General features: G+C 39.5%; 3 protein-coding genes across 4 annotated transcripts in view; 2 read left to right on the forward strand and 1 right to left on the reverse strand.

Moving 5' to 3' along the window:
- Positions 1-1,630: 1,630 nt before the first annotated feature.
- Positions 1,631-17,557, forward strand: LOC146312050 (serine/threonine-protein kinase tousled-like 2). 2 transcript variants are annotated; one of them, XM_084740641.1, is made up of 21 exons: positions 1,631-2,214; positions 4,356-4,450; positions 6,753-6,824; positions 7,998-8,070; positions 8,311-8,348; positions 8,574-8,666; positions 10,297-10,404; positions 10,819-10,911; positions 11,351-11,461; positions 12,728-12,864; positions 12,956-13,108; positions 13,576-13,642; positions 13,796-13,893; positions 13,996-14,077; positions 14,212-14,303; positions 14,469-14,558; positions 14,710-14,879; positions 15,032-15,170; positions 15,381-15,492; positions 15,607-15,714; positions 16,534-17,557. In XM_084740641.1, exons 2-21 carry the CDS (start codon positions 4,358-4,360, stop codon positions 16,705-16,707), a joined length of 2,103 nt encoding a protein of 700 aa, XP_084596767.1. In that variant the 5' UTR covers positions 1,631-2,214; positions 4,356-4,357; the 3' UTR covers positions 16,708-17,557. The 2 variants fall into 2 exon arrangements, with proteins under 2 accessions (XP_084596767.1, XP_084596768.1); XM_084740642.1 differs by lacking the exon at positions 8,574-8,666 and having other exon boundaries at positions 1,634-2,214.
- Positions 17,558-18,431: 874 nt separating this feature from the next.
- becn1 (beclin 1, autophagy related) lies at positions 18,432-25,107 on the reverse strand. The gene is made up of 12 exons (XM_084740677.1): positions 24,948-25,107; positions 24,595-24,727; positions 24,426-24,490; positions 24,237-24,295; positions 24,002-24,092; positions 23,710-23,846; positions 22,895-23,089; positions 22,645-22,791; positions 22,317-22,466; positions 20,570-20,630; positions 20,327-20,469; positions 18,432-19,391 (listed from the first exon to the last, which is right to left on the reverse strand). Exons 2-12 carry the CDS (start codon positions 24,719-24,721, stop codon positions 19,223-19,225), a joined length of 1,344 nt encoding a protein of 447 aa, XP_084596803.1. The 5' UTR covers positions 24,722-24,727; positions 24,948-25,107; the 3' UTR covers positions 18,432-19,222.
- A 2,418-nt stretch (positions 25,108-27,525) lies between these two features.
- Positions 27,526-27,843, forward strand: part of LOC146312052 (uncharacterized) — a 32,377-nt gene continuing 32,059 nt past the window's right edge. The window contains exons 1-2 of the mRNA XM_084741154.1: positions 27,526-27,615; positions 27,758-27,811. Coding sequence (XP_084597280.1) covers positions 27,542-27,615; positions 27,758-27,811 — 128 coding nt within the window. The 5' untranslated portion in view covers positions 27,526-27,541. The remainder of the gene's footprint in view (positions 27,616-27,757; positions 27,812-27,843) is intronic.

Here is a 27,843-nt window from a genome sequence, read left to right on the forward strand (position 1 = left end):
GCAATGCTCTGCTTCCATCTCCTGGACTTAAGCTGCAAGTATCGCTCACTCATCCTTGTGGGAAGTATGGATTATCTGTGTGACACTTTTCAATATGCGAAATGGACTATCACCGATAAATTATACCTGATACATGGAGCAGTATACATGCAGATTAAGTCCATGGGATCCAATCAGTGCAGGCATAAAACCCTGCATAGTCACATAGTAATGTAGTCAGCAGTGCTGTACTGTGTGTGTAAATGGCATAGCACCTCTTTCAGTTTGGAGACAAAAGAGACAGAAAGTAAAAGACACAAATAAACAACTGTGGGCAATAAACAGAACATTTGTATAAACACTGATTTTTCTCTAAAACAGTAGTTCCCAAACAGTTTGCCTTCAGGCAAGTCCAGGTGTGCTGTGGGATTTTGTGACAACCACATAAAACGCTATGGATGAAATTTTAACTTACTATATCAGTACTTTTTACACTCTAATTTCCCAATGGTAAAATAGAGTAAAAAAAAAAAGGGTAAATTCTATACCCTAAAAAAATCCTTACAAAACCTTCCACCAAAGCGAACACCAGTTTTTGGCATTTGCGCAGTGGATGGTGGGAGTTATTAGTGTGACACAGCAAAGGTTGATTGATTGATGCCAGCTGGCTAATACTTGTTGCCTCCATTGGTTAGCTTGGTTATAGATGCTATTTTGCATGGATATGAATACACATGTGCCTTGAGATTTTGGCTGGACCTTTGGTGTGCTTTCGGCACAGAAAGTTTGAAATTTACTGCTCTAACAGACTGCCACATTGCCATCAGTGGTAAGAGTTGTTGCATATTGCGTTATGATGGAAACTCCAAACTGAAACAGACACAAAATTGTAATGCAAAGCAAAAGAGAAGAGGGAGCTCATAACTAATGATTATTGATGATTTAAACACTGGTGGTGGACTGGTGTGCACCCATGTTATAAAACAAACAAACAAAAAAAAAAGCCCCAGCAAGATAAAACATGTTAAAGTGCCCTCTTGGTTGCCCCTATTGTAGATAAAACACGATTAAGTGCCTTCTTCTTCCCTATGGTAGATAAAACATGATAAAGTGCCTTCTTGGCTGCCTCTGTGGTGGATAAAACATGATAATGATCATGTATTCAAATTGCTTGGTATTTGCGTGTAGATTGGATCAGGCATTTGTCACACACAAATCAGTGTACATATTTGTGGATCTAATCTTTCATTTGTAGATCATATAATACACATTTGTGACTATTTTAAATCTAATTTCTCTCCACAGACAGCCTTTTAAAATATTGCTCAGACAGAGAGACCAACCAACAATCCTTCCCTGAAATACTGTCTTTACTTTATTTAGAAACATGCATCATACATATATAATCATATATATAAAATATTTTATCCATTCAACTAAAATAATTACCTAATTTCGTGACCATAGATGGTAGGGCCACAAATGTATAATGCAGGATCTAGTTGGATGGACATTAGTGGTAAATATCCCCAAACAAATCTGACAATTGTCATGTTACCAAAAACAACTGGCACACAATGAACCTCTGACTTTTTTGGGAGGGGGGACTAGAGATCAGGGGCCCCGGACATTTGCGCTTTTGCAAGGCTGCTAATCCCTATCCTGTTTTTGGGGTGGTTCTGACCTGAGAGGAGCTTACATTATCTGTTAAACAAGCGCATGGGAAGCATCACATAAAGCTCTCCCTGGAGCCCTGTGCGGCCTTGCTGCAGGGGGTGATGATCTTTCATTAACAGTTAAAGGATGGACTCTAACAAGGTGTCTGACCTTCTCCTCCCGGTGTAAAACGTGACATCGCTCGATAATGACAACAGAGAGACCGTGTGAAGCAGCAGAAATGTGACAACACTTGTGAGGAGGCTTCAGAGCAGTGACAGCTCCAGGTTTGCCCGTGCAGGGGCACCAAGACGGACGAGGAAACCCCGAGGATCAGGGCCTCCTGTCCGGATGACACCAGCAGCAGCAGGAGCCAGCCACACCACTCTCCTTAGCTAGCATCAGCTAAGCTAACAAATGTCTTCCCTGAATTCGAAATAATTGTAAATGGATAACTTGATGCGATTATTTGAGGTGTGTTGGACTGGGAGTTGTTAAGGAGTTTGCTGTCGTCGGATGGACGAACAACATCCTTTCTAGGACTGTGAGTGACTGTGAAAACTGCGAAAGCTTCTCCAGGTGAGACTCCTGCTGCTGCAGCCACTGTTACCGTTAGCTTGCTAGCTGAAGGTAACTTAACGTTAGCTAGCCATGTAACTGCTAGCCCTAGCTGGTTTTGTTAGCAACATCCTAGCTGCTGGGAACTCGGATCAAACTTCTACTGTTAATTGATACACAATAACTTTACTGTGCATTTCTTAAAATATTGACAAGATTTTGACAATCATAATAGGAATCGTCAGGGTCATGTCTAGAAGTGAACCCTAGATTTATGGAATTCTCGCGAGACTTGAACGAGTTGTTTCTTATTTGTGCACATTGAACTAAATATTTTCGTGTTATAATGTGACAATGTTGTAGTTAATATGTGATGAGGTTTACGGATTAAAAACAACTGGTTAGCAATAAATAAAGATCATATTTTGTGTTAAAATGTTCACTCTCGCGAGATCTTTCGCGGGTCTAGGGTTCTCTTCCAAGACCGTAGCTAGTTAGCGTTAGCCGAGTTGCAGCTTCTTGTCAGTCAATAACACTATCGTAACGATTGTTCCACCAACTGCAACGAAGTCAGTTTAAGCTAAAATATCGATCAACTTCAATCAAGTTGAGTGTTTGGTTTGTCATTTAAATTGTGATGAAGATAGAGATTATTTCTATCTATGTAACGTTTGCTGGCCAGCAATGTTTTGATAGGCTTTTTTTGGGAAAAAATACCAAGGTTGGTTGCCTGGGCTAAACTGTAATGTTAATTATTATTTATTTGTATAATTTGTTTGTTTTTGACTGACTGTCATCATCCTGAAACGTCGCATATGTGCCCTCCGATGATGGATACCCTGACAGGTAGGGGTTCCTAGTGGCATAAGGAAGTCGTGCCCTGCCATTTCATATGGATAGGATAACCATATGTAAGGAGGGGACCATTTGATAGACGATATTTTTGGTCCCTTTGTCTTAAATTAGAGGTGTAATGCCAGTGGTTCTCCTTACTCTTTCACTGTCTTCTAAGATATGTCTTTCAGTCACTTTATTTTCAGGTTAATGGTAAGACAAATTCTGGACCCAGACAGCCATACAAACAGTCAGACTAATAGACCAAAAAAGGCAGGAAAAAAGACAATCATAGGTCATCAACCTCCATATTATATCTACAATAACAGTAAAATTTTAATCAACATATTGGCTTTATCCTTTGGGGAGCACTTGAACTTCCCTGGAAAGAATACATAAATATAAGATATATAAAATCATTCCACTATGTCAAGTTCTCCTGTCAGCTTGGTGAAGTTGTCTGCAATGGGTACAGGCAGATGCCAAGACCCAGGATGAGTCTGGGTGAAACCTGGATTATACTCCCAAGCAGACGTGTTCGCGGACAACTGCAGCCATCATAGAGTATGTGCATGTAGTAGTTCAGCTGGATTCAGCTGCTTGGAGGAAGACAGGTCTTGTCTGATAAGGCTCAGTCATAACTTTGGGAAATTGTCTTCTGCCTTCTGCTTATAATTGGGGAATTTACAGTTAGAAAGGTTTTTTGCACATTTCCAGTCCATCAGTAGCACACATTAGCTTGCCTGGCTAACTTGTCTTGTGCACTGTACGCCTATTATGTGAATGTTGCTGTCTCCCTGAACATCCTGCCAAAGCCTGTTCAAACATCTTGCAGTTCTATTAAGTGTTGCTTGATCATCTATATGAAAAAGGAATAAATACTGAGATATTGATATTGAACAGCCAAATCCAATTTGACAGACAATTCTGAGTTGGGTACAGCCTTACTTTTAGCTTACCTCCACAGAATGACATTGTGATTTTTCATTAAAAAAAATGGTTTGTCAATAACAGGCAGTAACATAGCAAACAAAGTTTATTTTGTGTCAGTTTTCTGAGCACTGCTTCACTTAAGACAGTGGGCTGATCCCATATAGGCACAGGTTCCCAGGCAGCTGTGTTGGATAGTGAAAGATTTTGCTGATCAGACCTCAAGATTGGCTTGATTGTTATGTTACTTACAATATTTTATATGCACGGCATTAGTAGCCAATGTGCTACTTCTTATTGCTTTTCTTTTTTTTTTTTTAACGTGTGCCTGTCTTCTGCTGTGTGACAGTAACCCAACTAATTTCATTCATGGTTTGTGTCTCTCTCTCTCTTTCCAGGCATGATGGAGGGACTTCATAGCCAGGCTTTGAGCCTGGACCCTCGCAGGCAGGAACTGCTTGAAGCTCGCTTCACTGGAGTTGGTGTGACCAAGGTTGACATCTCTTAATAGCATAATTGATGTTTTGTTGATCAGAATGATCAGCTGTTCTAAGCGCAGGTTGTGTGTGCAGATGGAATGATGAAAGTTGCCTTGGATTTTGTTGTTGAGAAGTTTTGTTTGGGAAGCTAAATGATTGTACCCCTTTATCACTGCTGAGATATATTTGGAGACAAAAGAGTAGGGCTGGCGCAATTCGTCGACTGTATCAATGTCATCAGTTATGGTAATAGTAGAGCAGTACTGTTCTACTCCAACACTTGAAATTGAAAGCATTGGAGTACTTTATCAGTCAGTAGCATCAACAGCAAGACAGCGTTGCTGTTGTAGTTATTCGGACATTTTATATTATCTGTTTACTTTAACGGCCCTAAGTTTTAAGTCAGGTACTTAAATACTGATTCTTTAGTTCAGGGAGAAGGAATGACCATTGACTATATCTTGAGAAATGTAAAACATCAGAACTCCATGACAGGGAAGCCAAAGCATCTTGATTGTCCCCTGATGGCAGGCTGCAGTGCAGGTTATAAATCTTGCCTCCACATGTTAACAGGTAGGAGATGGGCCAAACATCAAAGTACATGTTAAATATTTTTTTCCCAAAGATGGCTTCTGTCATGTCAGATAGTTCATATTATGTTGATGTTTGTTCAAGTGTTCATTTTTGTGATCGGTTTGGTCTTAATTAGTTATTTGAGAGTATAAAGATGGGGTTTCATACCATGATTGACGGCTACTGCACAGACTCTGGTTCCAAATGACGTCACTAGCATGAGATGGCAGCCAGGGTATTTTGGCTTCAGAAATTTTAACAGTGAGAGGAAGTGGAGAAGCGTCATTCATCTTTTATTTATGTCAATGGGAATGACACAGTGAATAAATTAATATGCATCACAGCAATCCTTTTGAATTTGAGATCTAGTAGTTTTCTGACAAATGGGGTCTATTAAATAGGATGGACATCAGACTTATAGCAAAATATGCCTGTTATGGGCATATTTTAATGGGCTTTATTTTATGATTGAATAAAATATTGATACACGTTTTTGATATTTAATAACTAGTTGTCATATTAATTTTATAATAAAAACATAATTTTTAGAAAAATCCATAAATTACTCAGATTAGTTGACTAATTGAAAAAATTATTGTTTAAAAAATGATTAATAGATGCAGCCAAACAGACAAAACAGACAAATGAGTTGCTCCCAGTTCACATCCCACAGCTCTACCGTCATTTGTGAATGAAAACACGAGCAGTCAGTCAGCTCTCTTGTGTTAGTTCAGTTCAGTAAGGCTTGGAAGTCTTCTCTGTTTCCAGTATTGACTGATGCTCTGTGTTTGGGAGTTTTCTCAGTGGAATGATCCTGTCTCCCTGAGCTAAAGCTAAAACAAGACAAGCTCTGTCTTAGCTGACATGGGAGCTGGCCAGCAGCTCTTTGTTTCAGTGGAGACTAGTGACACTGAAATGGCACCGCAGCTGAAGCTCACAGCATAGGCTGCTCGCTATGCTGCAACCCTGCTGTTGAACTGGGTATTACTGTGTGTGGGTGCGCATTTGAGAAAATGGCAACCCCTGAGAAAGCAATCACTATCATTCATGCTTCGGCCTATAGTGTGATCCGAAATGAATCGTCAGGCCTGCTCACAGAGGTATCAGAGTGTGATTGATTTAAGGCAGGATTTAAGGCACTGTCAGAAACATTACGGTGGACATATGTGGTGTACATGTTAGAGAAAAAAAATGTGTTTGCACTGTAATGTGTGACCTTGAGCAGGAGAGAGCCAGCAGGCCTTAAAAGCATTAGCCTCCTGCTCCAATTAGCCTGCTGTTTCTTCTTAGTCTCATCAGGCTGTGCAGCTGGCCATGAATGGTATGCATTAACACGAACTGATTCTACGAAGTAGATCTGAACTGAAGATTTGCAGATTAACAAAACGATGTGTAATATACTCTCATGGTAGCATCCTAGCTTAATGGCAGTACTTTCAGAGCTATACCTGTTAGATGCTTGTGCTTACATTGCTACAAAAACAGGATGCAAAGAGTGGGAAAAATTATGGGAAACATATGTAGAAATCTGCTCTTGGATTTCTGAGTTCATTTGCATTTGAATGTCAACAGACCTCAAGACAGGCCACTACTTCTCTTTGTTGTAAATGAGTATACCATCATTTTAGTATAAAATAGAATATGGCATTTTGTAACACAGCATTGTCATGTCAATATCTTATATGACTAATTTCAAGTTCTACTCACATGATTAATTAATCAAGTCTGTTGTTTGTGTTCCAGAGTTCAGCCAACAGCGAATCATCCAACCAGTCTCTGTGCAGCGCGGGATCACTCAGTGACAAAGAACTGGAGGTTGGTTGTGAAACAAATCAATCACAATGACAACTGTGTACTTCTTGACTTTAAATGGTTTCCCGAGTGATTGTTTGTGAGTTTGACATGCGGTCAAGTGTAAAGTGTACCATGGTGCATACCTAAGCGCCTTCCACACCAAGAACTCTAAGAATAACTATGAATAAATTGTTTTATAATTAATCTAACTCATGTGGGTGGCAGAGTCCACACCGCAGCTATACTGACAGTGACAGTGGCAAACAATATTGTTCCGGGCACTTAGAGAGTGATTTGATGAATGCTAATAGCCAATCAAAATTCAGCCGAACTTCCAGGTTATAGTCTGCAACTTATTAAACACTTGCTTGGCACCACTGTTTACAGTGTGGCTGCTCTCATTGTTATCATTATAGGAGCGGGGATCCCTCAGCACCTCATGATTTGATTTTATTCTGATTCAGATGGCTACGATCCATTTATAAAATGATTGTTGATGCATCAGACTTTTAAGCTTTTAAGCCAGGAGGTGCCAGACAAATTTTATTTATCCACAGTTGCTCATTGCTCAGCCTTCCTCACCAAAACTCAAGAAGTAGCCTGGTTTACCACATAAACATGACGCACGTTTGTGTCCGTTATGTTTCACCATTCAATAGGTTTAGCTTTTAGGAACATACAAGTTGGTCTGATAAAATTGTCCAAGCGATCATAATATTGAGAAATGGGTTTTAAATTTCCAATTATTTACTTTCTGCATCGATTCATGATCTTTCAAGAGAGGATTGCGATACATCTAAGAATTGAATATTTTCCCCACCCCTAGATGACCCTTAAGACTAGACTAGGTAAAGTGCAGTGTGTGTGATGGATCTATTCATCCATTTTCTGTTTATCCAGTGGATACAGGAGGGTGATGAGTGAATTTGGCCAAAGAACAGGTCACTCTGCTTTTAAGAGACATAGTAAAATAGTTTGCTAAATACTAAGCATGTAAAATATTATTACATTAACTCTTATTACATTGTAGTCAAACTTTTTAGCAAGGAGTGCAGTTATATCCCTCTAATTTAAGGGCGTAAGGCTTCGTTTTGTCAATTTAGTTGCTCTGCCATTATGTTAATGTGGTTAATGAACTGAAGTTAATGGAGTCAAATTTAAATCCAAGCTGTGCTGTGATTCTGCTCATGTCAGACACCAGAGAAGAAGGCCAATGACCAGAGAAGCAGGAAGAGAAAAGGAGACATCTATGACAGCAACAGCCAGGGTAAGTCCAGCCTACTTGCTGACAGAACTCCAGCAGAAATATTCAGCTGTCGCTTTCAGCATTCCTTTCTTCTTGGCTCAAAATACTTACAGCTGCAAATTTGTAAAATGCAATTTGGGATGCATTTAACATGTTAAATTCTGTTTTTTGGTTCGCTTTTCTTACACTTCAATAAGTGTGTATGCTGAGGAACATAGTGTAAGATTAAAAATCTTTTTTTCTTGTCCTGTTTTTTTGTAGGAAAAGGGAGAGGGCACAAAATAAGCGATTATTTTGAGGTGAGTGCAAACTAAACACACATCATCCTGGTGTTGAATTTTGCATTCTGGCCACTTTGCTGTGCACCGTTTCAAATCACTCTCAGACTTTACTGTGATGTACTCACCCTCACGTTTCCGACTGTGCCAGTATGGTCCTTCATCAAGTTCTTCCTAAATAACAACTCTGTCTTCTTTCTTTCTGTCTTGTTTATACACTCTTCTTGTCAACTGCCCTGTGGCCAGTTTGCTGGTAGCAGTGGCTCTGGCACCAGTCCTGCCCGGGGCATCCCCATGCTGGTGCGCTCCTCTCCACAGCACTCACTGTCTAATCCTCTGGTGAGCACCACCATCCATCCCCATAGCTCTCTCCTGCTTTGGCTCAGCTGTTTAATCTTTAGCGAGAGTCACATTCATCTGTTGGCTTTGTGGGTCTATTTTCTCTCAGCATCAGTATCCTCTTAATTGGACAGGGTTGCTGAGGCATGTATTGCGAAGATTTAGTTTAGTTTATTTTACCAAAGTCTAATCCATTTTGAGAGTTAATAGGCGTGTCTTTAGTTTGAGTGGATCAGTTCAACCAGTGGAAGTAGCAAGACATCCCCTAACTAGTGAGATTTTAAGATTTAGTTAATGTTTCCCTTCAGTTTGACTTCAATGGAAATTGAAAACAAGCACAAAATGGAGCTGAGTGTGTGATGTTTATTAACTTGAAGCATATAGGATAGACTTGGCCTCTGGCAAGAGAAGCTGTAGGTAATGGTGATGTTTTCAGTGCTGACGTGTAACACAATGAGTAACAAAATGTAAGGCAGAGAACAGAGCAGGAGGACCATGCATACATTATGTAAACTCGGGGCCTGTTCATTGACAACACCATGTATTTAGAATCTCTTCACCTACCATTTTCATCCATCTTATGTTAAAATAACATCTTTCCACATCATTACTGCAAAACTGTGTTTACTACCTACTAAATGGCATGTAAACAGCTCCTTATAGCAGCGGGGCTCTAAATTAAACATATGATGAGTGCACAAAAGGACTATCAAAAATGTGGGAAGTTGTTTGGGTTGTTGATCATTACCATTTTGATATTTACCGGACACCAAGACTGACTGAAAGCAGTCTGTGGTTAAAAATGATTGCAAATGGCTGGTTTTGTTGGGGATGTATTGCTTCAGATACTGATGAGACAGAAAAACAGTTGAAGTTGAACCCCTCATTGAAATCAATGAAGGGTCTGTGTTTATGTGTGCCTGAATGCAGCATCATAATGGTTTATAATAGTGCAACAAATGATTGGACAGTCACAAATTTCAGTCCTGAATCACTATTAACATAAAAAAAGATATTGTTGGTCTTTGACAATGATTTTTTTTTAATTAGTTCTGATGGATGTCTAACTAGCAAGTTTACTTTATTTTGTAGGTGTTTTTAAATTTATCAGTTGTATGTGCAGTTTTTAAAAACTTCTCCAGGGAAACAGCACATTTGAATTTGAATTGATTTGAAAGATCTGTTTAATGAAGGATGTATGTGAAGGGTAAATGGGGTTTATTTCAAAAAGGCCATTTCCTGTTAGCCTGCTGGCAACAACATACTGAATATTCATAAAAAAGCAGAGGTTTTACTGCACTCTGTACTTCCCTGCCCTTTCTTAATCACTCAGGTGTCATAAAGCAATGTCATACCATTTTGTTGTTGTCCTGAAATACTAACTATTGTATGTTGTTTGTTTCTATTAATAATATTTCTTTATCTAATTCACCTTTATTGTAATTGACAGTTCAGCATTAAATTCTGCAGACATTTGTGTTCGTTTAGAATTTCAATTTTCTATATCCCTGTTGTTTTTAACCCCTTAAGCTATTTTATAATTTCACTTTACAGTCTGTATTACATAATTGTTGTATTTTACCTTCCATCCCCTTCTACTTTTCTCGACCTCTGTCTCTCTGGAATCCAGTTTCAGCACGGCAGTCCTTCATCCACAGGCTCACTTCACACAGACTCTTCATCCTGCAGCTCTGTTAAGGCAGCCCCAACACACCTCTGCTCACACAAAGCCATCCAGGTGACTGACTGATTGAAGTTGTTGTTTCACAAATTTAGTGTAATCTCAGACAGCATTAGTTGAGTCTGACAAAACTTTTTATAGATTTTTATGTACTTCACACCTCATTCTGCCATTTGAAAAAGTGCCACTAGTCATCCAAATTGTGGATTGAATTAAAGGTCAAACTTTGAAAGGCCCCGCCACCCACACCGCACTTTGTCTGACATGATACTTGCAATGCTTACCCAGCTATCCTTGCAAATGACACTAATTGGCCTAATTAAAGGTCAGCATTTTGAGATGCCAGGGTCTGATTTTTATGCATTTTAAGTGATTGTTTTGTTACTGACTGGCCCAAGGGATGTCTGCGTCAATTGAGTGGGTTGAGATGTTGACTGTTAGCTTGTTGTCATCTTTCTCCTCCCCCTTCAGTCAGAACTGACGCTGCTGAAGCTGACAGCACTGGAGAAGGACAAGAACTCTGACCTGGAGAAGAAAGAGGGGAGGATAGACGACCTGCTGAGGGTAAGTTAAAGAAATATTTAAAATCGAACTTGGTTTGGGGCATTTCGAACATCTGAAAGCGCTTCAGAGTAGGGATGGACAGTAGGAAAAAGTCAACAATGATTGATGTCAGTCAAGAATATAAACATTAATTTCTTTATTTGTTAGGCATATTCACAAATGTCTTTAATAATCACTTCACAGTCTAGACAAATGTGCTACAGTTTGCCACAACAATCCCAGTAATTAACCTGCACCAGTCTGGTCACAGCTCATCATGAATGATGTGCTCATTAATTTTCAAATGCCATTGTTGTTTAAATTACATCTGGTGTAAATGTCAGCAAACAAAGCTGACACACTGATAGCTGTTGCATCCTGTTGGTTTAGGAACAAAACAGCCTTGATTCCTTGTTGTAATAAGAATAAGATGTCAGAGTGATGATGTATGTTCTGGCAGGCCAACTGTGACTTGAGGCGGCAGGTAGACGAGCAGCAGAAGATGCTGGAGCGCTACAAGGAACGACTGAACAAGTGTGTGACCATGAGCAAGAAGCTCCTTATCGAGAAGGTGAGTTTCGATAATGTGAATACCAGAGTGAATGTTTTCTTTAAATTATTGATGCATCTGAGCACTTCACTCACCCGACTTTTAACTGGTCAGGTGTTTTCATGGTGTTTATGTTGGATTCAGTTCATTACATCCTCTAAGTTAAAGGGATACTTTGGATTATTTGAAGTGGGGTGAATTGAGGAGCACCAGCATGGAAGCTAATCAGTGTGCTGCTGTGGACAGGATCAGCAAAAAAAATGTATTTGAGCCACTTAAAAAGGTCCACCTAAAAAAAAGACATCAGTTACACTGTTTGGAATATTTTAACTGCTTTACCTTGCCATCAGACAACATTTAAGAGGAAACCATTATATGAGCCAAATATCAGTCCCTCCAAACCAACCAAACTTTATTGGTGAAATTAATAATTTTATCTTGCAGAACATATGAGTTACTGGTGTTTGTTTTGTTTTGTTTTGCACTCAAACTTTATTTCAATATGCAATCTGATAGAAATCAACATATGTACATAATGTTGGTCACAGAACAAATGTAAGCATCACATCAGTCCATCTTATTTGGGTACTAGTCATAGAAGCAGACACAGGTACCCAGTTAATCTCATTCCAGCCAATGTATAATCGCCCATACATTTAACCATAAACTCTGGAAATTAAAGAAGGAAAGAAAAAAGTGAACTGTTGAATTAACCAATTGAAGCAGTGGATGACCGGCAACTAACTCCTGTGTTCTGTGAGGTAAAACCTGGTTTTGCCTATGGAGTTGGTTTGGAGAGGGTGATATTTGGCTTATATAACGGTGGATTCCTGTTGGAAAAGGCTGTCTGATGGCAAAGTCAGAATATTCTAAATGTAGCATACACTGAAACTGATACAGCTTTTTTTTTAGGTAAACTTTGGCTTAAATACTTTTTGTATTTAAGCCAAAGTTTTTGTACCAGCAGTACTGGTACTCCTCTCTGGTTCTCCTAACTGGGGTCTTACTGACCAGCATCTACTGTAGGTGATACACTGAGTACCTCATACAACCAATACTTCAAATAACTACCTGTACTATCTCTTTAAAGATAAATGGCAACTGTTTTCAACAATATAAAAACCAAAGTAACTGTTTTCTATTATTTATTCATCAAAGCACTTGATTGTTGTACTTGTTTCGTTGTAATAATGGTGAAACTCACCAACAATATATAGTTCTTCACATCCTCTAAGCTATTTTGTGAGTGTATGTGCATTCAGTTATCTTTTTTGGTTGTTTTTGTAGTCAAAGCAGGAGAAAATGGCTTGCAGGGACAAGAGCATGCAGGACCGCCTGCGTCTGGGCCACTTCACGACCGTACGGCACGGAGCCTCCTTCACTGAGCAGTGGACAGATGGATTTGCCTTCCAGAACCTCATCAAGTCAGCATGAATTTGGGCACAAACATATGTTTGCATTTTGTCAGTCCTGCATATGAGAACATTCACACTAGATTGTTCTTACATATTCTAGGCAGCAAGAGCGAATCAATTCGCAGCGGGAGGACATCGAGAGGCAGAGGAAGCTGCTCGGAAAGAGGAAGCCTCCCTCCATGGCCCAGACGCCTCCACCCAGCCTCGAGCAGAACAAACGAAAGAGCAGGAGCAACGGCCAGGAGAATGAAACGTAACATTACAAACAGTTACTTCACACAATAGTGGTTTGAGCTTAAGGTGTACACAAAGGCAGAAACTAATTGTTGTGGTGGATCTTGAATTTTTTAAGGCCTGCACTTCAGTGTTTTGGTGCCGTTTTCTGAATTTAATTGGTTGTCTTCAGTTGCCGTCAGATTAACTTGTGTCTAAGGTCATTTCTGAATTTCTGATAGATTTATTTATAATGGGGCTTATATTTTGTTCAATTTTGTTCTTTGTATTGTAGAGTTTTTTATTGTTTCATTCTGACACAGTTCTTCTAAAATATATCCTCATAGGAGTAAATTGTAATTAGAGAATTGTAAGAGTACTGACTATTATCTGTAAAAACCATAACCATAGGGAGGCTTTGTGTTATGTCATTTTATAATTGTGTAGCTTATTAAGTTTTTTCTGACCTGGTTATATTGTTCCAAATTACTACTTTGTACTCCACAGGTTGTCACTGGCAGAATATCATGAGCAAGAGGAGATTTTCAAACTTCGAATTGGTCATCTAAAAAAGGTACCAGTTTACCACTTAAGGCAACTTTTTCTTTGTTTTTGTTCTTTTGTGATTTGTTTCTGCAACCTGTTGCTAGAGACTTGGCTGTACTGTTGTTCCTGTTTATCGAGGGTCGAGGTAGATGATAGATTTGTGTTGTGTGTTGGTATGCAGGAAGAAGCAGAGATCCAGTCAGAGCTGGAGCATTTGGAGCGAGTGAGAAACCTGCACATTCGGGAGCTAAAGAGAATTCATAACGAGGACAACTCGCAGTACGTGTCATTTTAGTGTAACGTACCTAAACACAAGTTCTGTGGTGTGCTTTCAACTAAAAAAAACAAAAACAAATAGCTTAATAAATACTTTTTCCTTAGATTTAAAGACCACCCCACGTTGAACGACCGATATCTGCTATTACATTTACTTGGAAGAGGCGGCTTTAGTGAAGTTTTCAAGGTAAGTATGTGCCCATTATTTGGCTTTAGGAGCACCAGTTTGTAATTTTTGAACTGTGCTGGGTATTTCTTCAATAACTTATGGCAGGGGCACTATGCTGACTTTGTGTGTTGCTGTATAATATTTTTTTGCAGGCTTTTGATTTGACAGAGCAAAGGTATGTGGCCATTAAAATCCATCAACTCAACAAGAACTGGAGGGAGGAGAAGAAGCAAAACTACCACAAGTGAGTCTGAACCTTTTCTCACCACACCTGCTCTCCTTTCTTTTGTGGTTGGAAATGTTTTGTTCTATAAAGGAATTTTACCTTGTCGACCTTCAAGCTTAAAACTGTCTGACTGAATGTTATTGAATGAATCTAACTTGCGATGTTTTCCTAAATGCTTTTCAGACACGCCTGTAGAGAGTACAGAATCCACAAAGAACTTGACCACCCTAGAATAGTCAAACTCTATGACTATTTCTCACTCGACACAGACTCGTGAGTGAATCATTCTACATAAAGCTCATAAAGGCTCACCAATACAAATATAATAAATGAATGTGCCATCATATAGTGCTGATAAGCAGATGAACTCTTCAATATGAAAGACAGAAGAAAGAGAGAAATCATCTGTTTTAACCTTTCACAGGTTCTGCACAGTGCTGGAGTACTGTGAAGGCAACGATCTGGACTTCTACTTGAAGCAGAATAAGCTGATGACCGAGAAGGAGGGCCGTTCTATTGTCATGCAGATTGCCAACGCCCTCAAGTACCTCAACCAGATTCGGCCGCCCATCATCCACTATGACCTCAAGCCTGGTACTCTCACACTTTTAGTCTGTTGTGTTTACTGTTGTTGAGTTATATGTTCTCTGATTGTAATTGTGACACACATATGCACGTACGTGTTTTTGTTTTTAGAAATATTGTAATTTTATTGTTCTGTTTACTGTTAATTGTTCTGCTCTTAGGAAACATCCTGTTGGTTAACGGCACAGCTTGTGGAGAGATTAAGATCACTGACTTCGGCCTGTCCAAGATCATGGATGATGACAGCTACAACTCTGCAGATGGCATGGAGCTGACCTCACAGGGAGCAGGGACCTACTGGTACACACTGACACATTTCACTGCATGTAGTAACCAAGCAACAGATATGGCTTCACGAGTTTGTAGCGGAGGCGCTGTCTCTTGAGACCAATGTTGCTAATTGAATTCACACACCCTCTACCCTCAGAAAATTGTGTAAACAGGTGCAGTGCTGGGAGAACATATAGGGAAAACTACTTCAATCTTACGTTGTGATTTTGTGACTTACAGGTACCTGCCTCCAGAGTGTTTTGTGGTGGGCAAGGAGCCCCCCAAAATATCTAACAAGGTGGATGTTTGGTCAGTCGGGGTCATCTTCTACCAGTGCTTATATGGCCGCAAGGTAACCACTAACCTGCATTCTTTAACAGTTAATTTGTTGTCAGATTTTAATCAGTGAAAAATGAAAGTAAGTTGTCTGTTAACCATCTCTTTTTTTTTTGTAATCTTTTTCCAGCCGTTCGGTCATAACCAGTCGCAGCAGGATATCCTTCAAGAAAACATCATATTAAAAGCTACTGATGTGCAGTTTCCCCCGAAACCTGTGGTCACCACAGAAGCAAAGGTGTGGTACTCGTTTCTCTTTAACAGCTATATAAACTCACTTCACTGTTCCCAGTGTATCATCCACTAAAGGCCCCATGAAATGACATATTTACTCCTGCCTGCTCTCAAACAGGATGTTGGGGATGAACACACTGGTAAAGGATGCTTCTTGACTATAAACTAGAGGGTGACATGGGAGTGGACTTTGACTCCTGTTCAAAACCAATCCTGGAAGAATGACTCCCACCCTGCCATGTTCCCCCAAAATACAAGAATTGAAAAAGACAACAGAACAACAAGCAATGTGAAAAAAAAAAAAAAAAAAAAAAAAAGATCTACCTGACCTGTTATTTTAATGATTCCTGTCCAGCCTGGTCCAGCAGTTTCTCTTCCCAGTCACGTGATATATCACAAGGCTGTCTGATTTGATAGAAGGGGCATAAGAAAAGTTGAAATTTAAATTTATAGCCCATGAAAGTGATTTGACTCACCATTTTTAATGAGCAGACACAAACATAATGATTGATTCCACCAGGCATCGCTGTGTCGATCTGCACAGAGCCGATCAAGTGGGCAGGAAGTCAGACACACGAACAGCTCAGTTTTCAAAATAAAACATTCTTTCACTGTGTAGTCTACTTGTCAGTGGTAGAAGCACAAGTGAGCAAGTGAACATAATGAGGCAGGCAAAACTCTCTATGCTGGTGGTGCATGCAGCCGTGCAGAGGATGGATCAAAAAGGTGGTGCAGACAGGCCGTACCCAGTGGAATCAACTGGTAAGAAGTGGAAGTTGGTCCAAAGATAATGAGTCATTTTCCTCCCTCTTTCTCTTCATAGGCCTTCATTCGACGTTGCCTGGCTTATCACAAGGAGGACCGTGTGGATGTGCTGCAGCTCTCCAGTGACCCCTTCCTAATGCCCCACATTCGAAAAGCCCTGGGCAGCAGCACACCCATGGCGCCTCCTCTCCCCTCCACCTCCAGCTGCTACAGCAGCAGTGCCTCCGACTGACACAAGCTGAAAGAAACTGGAAGAAAACCCCAGTGAGGACAGAAGCCACGCGGAGATGTTACACTTGTTGAAACTCGTCCTTTGCTCCCTCGACTGCAAGAGAGCAAAGAGCATGATGGGATGTAGGGATCCTAAAAGTGTGAATGGAACCAAAATGATGGATGACGTGGTGATGTAGTAGTAAACGTGCCCACCGCCATCATCTACGTGGTAAAAATGAAGGGCCATTCTGTGGCTGTGGGCTCAGTAGAACCCAAAGATTTGCCCATATGCATGCACTAACACAAAAACTTTGGCTCATTTAAAGGGGCTTTTCTACATGATAAATAGTAAAAGCACCCGAAAAAATTGCACAACTGACAGGCTGACGTGTGGAAGATCACCTGCCTGTACTCTGTGGAAGGTTTAGAAGAAGCATTAATGAAATTTCATCACATTCTGCTTGAAATGCATCATCTATCAAACTATTTTTCAGATCTAGAGTGGTCACTTTCACATATGTATCCCTGTAGGTTTGAACCTGGGACTTTTAGGAAGGGCTCCTACAAGTAATAAGGAACGACTGATGACCAAAGTTCAAGGCACTGTTCAAGGTTCAGAAAATGACTTAACACAGAAGAAGAGGGCTGATTCTGGAAAGAGTAACTGGTTTTGACCTATTTTAAATATTTTACTGGATAACTGGAAGTCAGCTTATTATTTTAATTGTTAAGTCCATATTTTTCCATAAAATTTACCCCCTCTTATGTTTTTGTTAACCTTACAGGGGGGCTGACTATGAGTGAGTGTTGTGATGAGAGTTAAGATTCAACAGAAATAATTATGAAATCATTAAAAAGCATTTGGTTAACTGTGGCGTCTTATTTGTCTTGGGGAATTCTGAGGGCAAATAATATGCATTTAAGGAACTTTTTCACAGCAGCCATTTTGACATGAAATAGGGTAAACATGCATTACCAATGATACTAATTAATGATATTCTGTTCCATTCAGGTCAAACAGGGTGCTGCTATTGTACACTTTGACTCACTGGAAAGGCTCTGCCACACGCAACTGAACAGAACCTTAATTAGGAACATTAGTAACGCCTCTGTTTACACAATTAATTTTTCATATTAATATGGCTGGTCTTTTCTGGAGTATTCTTTCATTTAATCATAGTAGGATTCTGTGATGCAGTGACATATAGCTGTTTGAATATTTGTGATTATATTAATGCACATACATCAAATACTTTTAATCAATGAGAAAATCTGTTTTAGATGTCTTTGTTATGACAACACAGTGAACAGAGAATAGAGTACTGATGTGGTTTTCTTGTTGGGTTTGGCTCCTGGCAACCCAGGGCGCAGTTAGCTAAACAGGTGGCTAAGCAGCAGTTAGCCTACTTTATTGACAAAGGAAAATATTTATGACACTTATAATGGTCTCATGATGGCCAGTATCAAAACCAACCACATGACAGTTCAATGTAATGTTAAAACATGAAGGTAAAGTTTCTTTAAGTTTGATAATGTTGAGTTGTCATAACAGACATTTTCATCTTGGGGAAGGTCAAGTTGTCATAACAGACATTTCAATTAATGTCAACTGCATTAAAAATTAAATGACAGTGACAACAGTCAAACATTAATTAAAAAAAGTTTGTGACAGGTGTCATGACAGTGTAATGACAGTCTTATGCACACCGCTACAAATAAGGTGCTACAGAAAATCTCCAGGTATTGTTTTTCACATCATGACATGTTTATTAACTCACATCCCACCTTCAAAAGTATCATCACATCCTGTACAGATGAATTCATGTAATGGTGTGAACACAGAAGCTGCATCAGTGAACGTCTAAATACAACGGCTTACCTGTAATGTATGTGTGTAACTGGAAAATGTGATAACTGCTTTCAAGGTTAAAGAAATACTGACACACTTCTGTTGAATACTAAACCGTATTAATCTACTAAAAATCCTACCTTGACCATAATTATCATACACTCTTAGAACAGGGACGTTGACAAAAAACTTTTCCCCTCACAGTGATTTGAAAGCTGTGCAGTTCAGCAGGAGAGCAAGAGGACACCTTGAAGTTGATAAAGTGGTTAGAAGTGAATTTGGCAAAGATTTCTTTTAAGTTACATTCTAGTCTGCGGAAGTGTGAAATTGTCTTAATGCGACGTCAGCTTTTCAGAAAAAGACAGATATTAATTAGTTCAGCAGACGATAAAAAGGAACTAAAAGACACGTAGTTATCTTATCCTGCTCGCTTTGACGTCTGTCTTTAATGCTTCCACAGTGAGCCCACAATTTACTGTATAGTCTTCACTTTGCAGCAAAAAAAAAAATTATCTCGTCTTTATAATGTACAAACACAGACAATCTGAAGTTCTAAACATTGCCCATGTTTTTTGTACTGAAAATCCTAAAGAAGACAACCATGTCTTTTCCTTTGGCCATAAGACACACGAAATCCATTAATCACAGGGGCATATGACTCATCACAAGGCATTGTCCAGCAGGTTTATCTGTTGTAGAACTGCGAGGTGACCCAGGCCAGTCCCCACTTCAGGTTGGTGAGCATAAACTTGAGCGCCTTGGTCCACTGCTCCTCTGAGTTGAACTGGGTTTTGATGGAGTAGGAGCCGCCGCTGCCTCCCGTGTCCTCGATCTTACCCTTCTCCACGTCCATCCTGAGGAACAAAACATCATAAAACATCAATTACAGCCCTGGTGGATGTGCTGGTATCAGTATTATAATCTGCCATTGTATATATAGTAGGCACACCGATGTGCATGTTAAATAGTTCTTGATCTTGTGATAAGACTTGAAGGCATCCAAAAAATACAACGCCAGAATTCACAATCTGTTCATGTCGATATATCCTGATGACAGATACACTAATAAGAGTCTTTTTTTTGGACACTTTATATCAGCTAGCATGAGATGATCCACCAATAGCTGAACTAATAATGTTTATCCATACAGTATGTATCTATATTTGTATTTTTCTCCTCATATTATCCTGAACCAGACAAATATTTACATACCTGTCCAGCAGCTCTTTTGCCACTGGGGTTCTCCAGAGAGCCGCCAAAAATGGCAACAATGAGTTGTCAGTTTGGCCCTACTTGACTCAACTCAATTTTTGTACCAGGTACTTTTTTTTTTTTCTTTTTTTTTTCCACTGCAGAGAGAACTCCCTCAGTGTCAGCAGGATGCTTAGCTTGATTGTCATCTTTAACGCAACAGTAACAATGAAGGAAATCAAAGGATGGCTGTTGTCAGCGAGGAGACAAACTTTGAAGCACAGTTGTGCCACACAGTGGAAACACAGCAATGGACTATCAGAGGTGACAGCTGGAAGTTTCACAAGTAAGTTTATTAATGAAAGTTGTACTGGAGACCATGCTTTAATAATTCAATGGGTTATATAACCAAAGCTTTCCCAAACGTCCCTTGTTTGCCTCAATAGCACAATCAAAGCCCACAGTTCTCCAGCCTCTCCACAGTGAGCTCATGTAATTGTTTAAATTTGCATTCAAACTTCATGAATATTTACAGCTTCATCTTAAATGGCTGGCATGATGCCCCTGGTCAATGAGTATGAAGAGAAATGCATCTGACCTGTATGGAAGGCAGAAGCCCGTGTCTCCTTTTTCCACCTCCTCTTTGAACTGCTGAACACAGTCCAGGAAGGCCACCATGGCGTGGTCGAATTTATTATCCCAGAAGAACCTCAGGCCACCTGAGCAGTACAGAGGAAGCTCCTGCACAAACACGAGACAGAAGGAAAGGGCAGGATTAGAGCCTGGAGGAGTGTTAAAATAATGATGGGAGAGCTGAGCTGAGAATACTGTGTGAATTTACCTTGGACTTGTCTGTCAGTGACTCTAAGTATGAGTGGTTTCCATACGGAACAAGACGATATCTGAAGAGAGGAGAAAGTTGTTTGAGCTTCATAATATGTTGACTTGCAGAGGATATACATAAAACAGAATTATTAAATTTTTTGTAATAAACAGTAAAGGGTAACTTTTCAACCTGGACCTTATTTTCCCAAGTTTTTGTGTCTAAGTTACTAATGGGCAAGGCTGCAGCTGTCTGCCATGAAACTGGCTGCAATTTAATCCTTCTGGGCAAATGGGAACCGTCAAAGTACGTCCACCAAAAGTGTTTGTTTTGACAGACTCGGATCGTTAGTGTCTGACAACATTATGGAAAGGATCCCTACAGAGATAGACCTTTAAGATTATTTTCTTTGTTTGTATGCCGTTTCTCCCCACTGCCTCTCAGTCCGACCTCCCTCTCGCTCCTCTCCTGAAATTTTCTCATCTAACGCAGTGAATTCAGGGTTAATTTAGACCAGCTCAGAGTTGGTGATTATTGGAACAGTGAAAAGATGAACCAGCAAAGTTTTGGTGAGTTTGGTTTTGTTTCTGGCAAGTTTTAATTAAATGTGTTCAACAAAACTGTTTCTGTAAATGGAGCCTAGTGGCTTTGGCGAGAGCAATAAATTGGCTAAATCGTGGGCCAAACCAGTCCGCCAAATGGTCCAATCTGGCTTACTGTGTGTAAATGTAAATGTGTAAAACAAGTTGCAAAGATACTGAACATTGTGCAAAATATTATCAATTAGTAGCTTCAGCACAAAATAATCTGTATCACACTTCTATCTTGATCAATATTGGTGGAACCTGATTGCTGAGCCACTGCCAAAAATTTTGATTTGTAAAAATTAATAAGGCAGGAGTAACTTAACCTTCTTCCTCAATAGCTTCCTCATTAGCTGGTGTTGTGTGGTGATGTAGCATTACTACACAGGAGTGGAAGATTTAAAGAACTTCTTGATCTTAACAAGTTGTTTGAATCATAAGTAAGTAAAATACTATATTGTTGAAACTGCACTTAAATTCCTTTTGACATTTCAGGCTGTTCTTGATCTGTTTTATAAATGGATGGATCATTAATTGTGAATGTCTTCAGAATACATACTCCTCTATGCTAAAAAAGGGTAAAATTTTGAAGTGTTTATAGGTAATCATTCATTGGTTTCACTGGTCCAAACCACTTAAGATTGAATTGGGCTGCATGAATGAATTTGACATCCCTGAGTTAAACAAAAAGGATCCACTCTTTAACAAGGTTCATCTCTCTTGGGATCATTTCCTTGATGTTGTCAGATACTTGGAACATCGATCTGACCCTGTCTGTGGCAGAAGGAAGCACTTTAAATGGACATACACTGACGATTCGCAATTTCCCAGAAGGATTACACTGAGGCCAGTTTTTATAGCTGCTTGCTGCAGCGCTCTCACTCAATGCTGAAACAATTTCAAAAATTGTTGTCCCTGTCAGTCACTTAGACACAAAACCTGGGAAAATGGGGTCTGGGGTCACTTAAATAACAAAAAACAACATGGTGAAAAGCCTAGAAACAAATATAAAACCTGTAAATTGCATGGAAGATGAATAGCCCTTATTATTAGGATGGTATAAATGTGTAAGAGAGCAGGAGACAAACTGTAGATTACACAAAGTAGTTTCATGGAACTTAATGGTGTGTACTGTGTGTGTGTGTGTGTGTGTGTGTGTGTGTGTGTGTGTGTGTGTGTACCTCTGGAAGCGCAGTCCCATCTTGTTGGCCAGAGCATGCAGCAGCAGAACCGTCTGCCCCCAGGCTGCGTTGATCTCATTCCACTCCACCGGGACGCTGGGGAGTCGCCCCAGACGGAAGTTGTTGATGGTACCAAACTGTCCGCTGTGCCTGAACACAAACAAACGCTTCAGTGGGTATAAATTAACTTTTGTTCTGAAGGCCTGTATTAAATAGCTGCCAAGTCACGGTCAACTGTTCAACACAAAAAATGTGTTATTTGTTTTTAGCATATACAACAATACTAATTTGTGTGTGTGTGTGTGTGTGTGTGTGTGTGTGTGCGTACCAAATGTGAAATGTGGCATTGAAGACGTTGGTCTTTTTCAGGCGGTCAAGTTGAATCTGGCAGTATCTCATCTGGTTATCGACACTCTTCAGCTCATCGTCCAGCTCCAGCTGCTGCCGTTTGAACTCGCTGTACTCCTTTTGGTACCTTTAACACAAAGTCAGAGGAAACAGACGGAGCTGTTAGCCGCTGCATCAGTTAGTATATGACACTACAAATGTTTACACTGCCACCCTCTTCAATCACTCACTGTAGCTCCTCCGTGTCCAGCTGCTGAGAGTGGACCCTGCTCTGCGTCAGGTCCTGGGCCACAGCAGCCCTCTGCTCCTCCACCGCCTCCAGCTCCTGAACCAGAGCCTCCTCCTCCTCCTTCAGTTGCTGCAGCTCTGCTAGCAGGGTCTCCTCCTCCTCCACCTGCAAGTTTGACAGCAGCTCCAGACACTGCCTGGAAACACATGTTAAATGATTATATTACACACAGACATTTGGAACCAGCACCTTCAGATTTGTAGTGAGTAACACCAACAGCATTTTCTTTTTCTTTAATGAACATGAACAGGTTTACAGTTCGTCACAGATTTGACAGATGTGCTGACGCAATGCATTGAAAATAAAATGTCTATTGTCACCACTGTGTGATATTAGGAGGTTCCCTTGATGCCCACTTTAATAAAATGCATCTTCTGGCACAGAAAATGAGGAGTTTTAGGAGTTTTAAGGTATTTGAAGGAATATTTGGTGGATTATCTATACCAAGAATCCCTGACAGAGGAGAAATATTTACTGTTTAGCCAACTATGTCATTGATTTCTTTAGGAACATTTTTCCAGAATATATACACATTCTACCAAACACTGAAAGTAAGCACTTTCTGTATTCTGGAAGTTTTTATAGAACTTAAATAGCTCTGGGATCGTTTTATTGTGTCTCACTGGGGGAATATGTAGTCTTTGAATTTAAATTGTAGGTCTTTTGCTCCATTTGTGGTAAAACATTCAGATAGGTTAAACCAGATATAGCAGCATTTTCTGTCTCAATCACACAGAGGAATTTAATTTAACTCACTTGTAATTCTGGCATTCGTTCTCTGTGATGTTGAGCTGTGTGTCCAGGTGGTCCAGCAGGGTGTCAGTACATTCTTCACACAGTGGGTGGTCCACATCTGTCTGACCTGACATGATGTCAAACAGGTCGCTGGTCACCTGGGTGGGAGACAAAACTGTCACTTGGTCTGTCACTACTATAATGTCAGATGAGAATATAGCAGTTCAATCCAAGTTCACCCTAACTGTCTGAGTTATGTTCCTATCAACATAAAACAATTACATTTTTTCAGCCGTGTGAAAAACGACTTTACCTTCAGCCTACGACTAAGATTTTCCATGGTGCCACCATCAGATGCTTCTCCAATCAGTGTGAAGCTATTAGCGCTCTCTGTGGACATCATCCTGTAAAGCAATATTCAGCAGTTTAGTCAGCTTTGTCAATCATCCATGCCTCATTTAACAGAGGAACAAGTCAACCAAGAGATAATCACTAGGTATAAACTGTATGCTGTTCCATTTCCTGGATGAAAAGAGTTGAATGCTCACCGTGCTGGAGGGATATATTTTCTTGATACTCCATCTTGTTTGTTTTCTACAAAAGTCTCCTGGAAGGAAAAAGGCCCACATGGATTCAAGTAACTTCCTGTCACATTCAATGTCATCATGTGCTGTATGTATCCTGACAGCCTGAATAATCTAGTTAAGATATATGTTTTGTTTTTTTCCTGTGCTTACCTCTGGTGCTGCTTCTCCTTCAGTGCTGTCAGCCTGTTTGCTGGGGGTCACTGTGACCAGCGGAGCTGAGAACAGAGGGATACACAACAAGCGTCACTAAATGACAGATGGAGCAGGTTGAACGCCACTCCAAACGTTACAGTTAGTAGACATTAGCTGTTATACATACCAATAAGTTCCTGTATTGTGACCCGATCGAGCACATTGAAGGATGTGTCCAGTTTGAGCGGCTGACAGCAGCGCTGACACACGAAGCTCACCTGCATGGTAGTGCTCGACGACTTGGAGCCCTCCATCGCTCGCTACAAGCAGACAGAAATAAAAACACATTGTAAACACGTTCGAGTGAATAATACCAACACCATCCTATTCGCCCACCGTTTTTTAATAAAGTGTAAAAGTTAACGTTTACGCATTCTGGCTACATAGCGTTAGCTGTCAGACAGTTAGCATTAGCTTTGCAGCTAGCTTGTATGTAACATAACGTTACACCAACGGTTTGTAATCATAAGATAGACTCACTGTCGCTTGTGAAGAATGAAAACTATTGCATAATAATCCCGACTTGCACAAGACAGTAAGAAGAAATCACTTCTAATATACGGTATCTAGCGTGACTGTTGCATTTTGCAGCTCGGGATTTCTCCTTCCACTTCCTTATTGTTGTTTACGGCGGATGTGACGTAAACTAAAGCGTGATAGTCACGTGGGAAAGCCGAAAGCACCAGTGAAGCCAGCAAAAATATAATTGATTATGCTTCGATCATTTGAAAATGTACATTTTATCTAAGGTCTTTGTTTTTATTGTCTATGAGAACGTTTAAACTCACATAAAAAATGTCTCTATAAATGGATAGCTTGTTAAGTGGCAAAACACAGTTGGTGTGCTTTATTTTGCAGACTCCCTAAGCCTCTTCTGTTTTTTAGATTGTATTACCCTCTTCATTTATTACTTTACCTTTGCCTCTCCACGCATTACCTGCCTATCTCACACTTAAACTTGTTCCTTCAGTGGAATAAATAAATAAATAAATTAATTAATTAATTAAATATTTACCGAGCAGTATGCCCGGGCAGTATGTTGTTCACACTCCGCACCAGTAGGTGTCGCTGTTAACATTTGAGTCCAGGAAAGGCAGAAGAAGACGATAGTTGCGGGAAAACTGAAGCGGATGACAACAGTGTTGATAACTCAAAACTGTATAAAAACAAGGTAAAGTTTGAAGGATTTATTGTTTTTGCATTCAGCGAATGGTATTTCAAATACTGTGATTTAGTCTTTGAGTTACATATCGGTCTGTCGGCGTATTTGCGTCGATTGTCTCGGTCTCAGAAGTTAAAAAGTCAGGGGTACTCTTGTGTAACCTCCCACAATAACTCCTGGCAGCTAGCAAGACCGATGTTTAGCTGTCAGTATAAGCTTTTGACACTGTTTATGAACACCAAACTGTATTTTGTAGTAGTACTAATGAATATTAACCCTGATGTGATCACGTTTTGCTGTGTGTAACGTTATGTTGCTTTACTAGCGGTGTGTCATAGAATTACTCGCAGTAAACACTACCAAAGTTATAACGATATCTGTATGCGTTTTACATTTCTGCTGTAATAATGAAGCATCTTAGAAACGTTATCAACATTGACATTATTGAAACTCATTTCAGGTGCAAATGAGCTGCTTCCACTGAGCTCAGTACACATAATATACTGTATACACCACACCAAGTACAGTTTCCGGCTGTATAACGGGTTTATGAGCATGTGTGTAGTAATCTACACTAAATACTTAGGTGTCTTAGTAACTTCCTTTTTAGATAACACGTTATAGCTGGGTACCTGGATAACAATGCGGTCTATTGTACTGTAGGGGCGACATGACCAGAGTACACAATTATGCAATTCATAACTTCACTGCAGCAGGGCCAGTTTGTTATAAGGTTAGACTGAGTAGTTTATCATTCAGTCAACAATAGAACAGTTCAAAACTTTGCAAAAAAATCTATAACTATAACAAAAAGAGTAACATAAATATATTTCAACATCTGTTCAGGTGTATAAACCCAGTTATCCAGTTGATGTCTGTCAGATTAGAGCAGGCATATTCAATTATTTTTTTTAATTTTATTTTATTTATTTATCTTGTCTTATTTTTTATTTTTATTTTTATTTTTGGAAGGGCCAGACTTGGAAAAAAGTGACAAGAGGTCAGACATTTACATTTCCTGTGTACTTTACATGCAAAGTCAGAAATTGAAATGTGTAAAAAAAAAAAATGCACCTTTGTATTTTTCTCCACTTAACACCTTTTAGTTTTCAAAATTGGAAAAGAAACATTATATACAAAAGTGCAGGGGAATAAACAACACACCTTTGTAATACTAGATTAAAAGTAACTTCTTGTGTTAATAAACATAGCATTGCATTTAACATCTATTTGTATTCATTTTAACTCTCAAAAAGACTCACTGCTTAAACAGCGTAATTTAAAACTTCTTAAAATAAACAACTTTGAATGTTAGCAAGTTATTTAAATAAAATCACAATATATTTTTTTCCTTATTTATAAATGATCAGAGGGGAGGATGTTAAGGGGCTGGATTTGGCCCCCGGGCTGTCAAATGAACAGGCCTGGATTAGAGTGCTGTGTGTGACAATGGAAAATGAGAGAGTTGTCATTTTCAGGTAAGATTCAGTTTTAGAAGTTTGGAAGAAATCTTGCAGAGGAAATACATTTTTTAATTAGAACAGAAAAATTGTAGATCATAATTTCCAGCACTGCTGCACTGTATTACCCAGCAGCACTATAATTCCTTCCACAAGATATAAAACTGCAGTTATTATTCTAATTGTGGATGACAAAAGGTGGAAGAATATTTTATGTTTACACACTTACACTTAATCTATGGGGCTACATTCCCCATCACTGAATAAAAGTGTATTTCCTTAAAGAGTGGCTAAATATTCTCAACACTTCTAGTAACATAGTTACTTTATACTGTATAGTTTCAGGTAATATTGGCAGTTATTTTTGAAAGAAGTTTATTTATTTTATTTTATTTTTTTTACAGCCTCTATGTGTGCTCTGATTTTTAATTTGCAGCTTTTAAAAAATCACCATGAAAACCCCCAAGGCCACAGATGTCAAAAAGGGGATTTCAGTCCTTTGGGAGACTCTGCAGTGTCCCATATGGTGAGTGATATTCTGACCAAGAAGTTCAATTAAAAAAAAATCAACGGCATCTGCACTATTCTTAGTTAAATGATTAAGTTAATCATTTTCAAAAACCGCTATAGTTACTCTTTACTTACTTCACAATTTCTCCTGCCTATAGCCTGGATTTAATGACTACACCTATATCTACTAAGTGTGACCACCAATTTTGCAAGTGAGTACCGTTTGATTATTCCTCATTTTGTT

Source organism: Lutjanus erythropterus, chromosome 17 (genome assembly GCF_056507025.1).
Source record: "Lutjanus erythropterus isolate fLutEry1 chromosome 17, fLutEry1.hap2, whole genome shotgun sequence".
Classification (NCBI taxonomy): domain Eukaryota; kingdom Metazoa; phylum Chordata; class Actinopteri; order Lutjaniformes; family Lutjanidae; genus Lutjanus; species Lutjanus erythropterus.

What these genes read in the sequence shown, in the direction of transcription:
- becn1 (XM_084740677.1), bottom strand. Translation starts at nt 24,721, where the DNA reads ATGGAGGGCTCCAAGTCGTCGAGCACTACCATGCAGGTGAGCTTCGTG. An exon ending in AATGCCACATTTCACATTTG is followed by an intron (nt 22,467 to 22,644) that starts GTACGCACACAC and finishes GTTTGTGTTCAG; the next exon opens with GCACAGCGGACAGTTTGGTA. An exon ending in GGCTTCTGCCTTCCATACAG is followed by an intron (nt 19,392 to 20,326) that starts GTCAGATGCATT and finishes TTTGTTCCTCAG; the next exon opens with GATGGACGTGGAGAAGGGTA.
- LOC146312050 (XM_084740641.1), top strand. Translation starts at nt 4,358, where the DNA reads ATGATGGAGGGACTTCATAGCCAGGCTTTGAGCCTGGACCCTCGCAGG. An exon ending in TTCTCACTCGACACAGACTC is followed by an intron (nt 14,559 to 14,709) that starts GTGAGTGAATCA and finishes AACCTTTCACAG; the next exon opens with GTTCTGCACAGTGCTGGAGT. An exon ending in CAGGGAGCAGGGACCTACTG is followed by an intron (nt 15,171 to 15,380) that starts GTACACACTGAC and finishes TGTGACTTACAG; the next exon opens with GTACCTGCCTCCAGAGTGTT.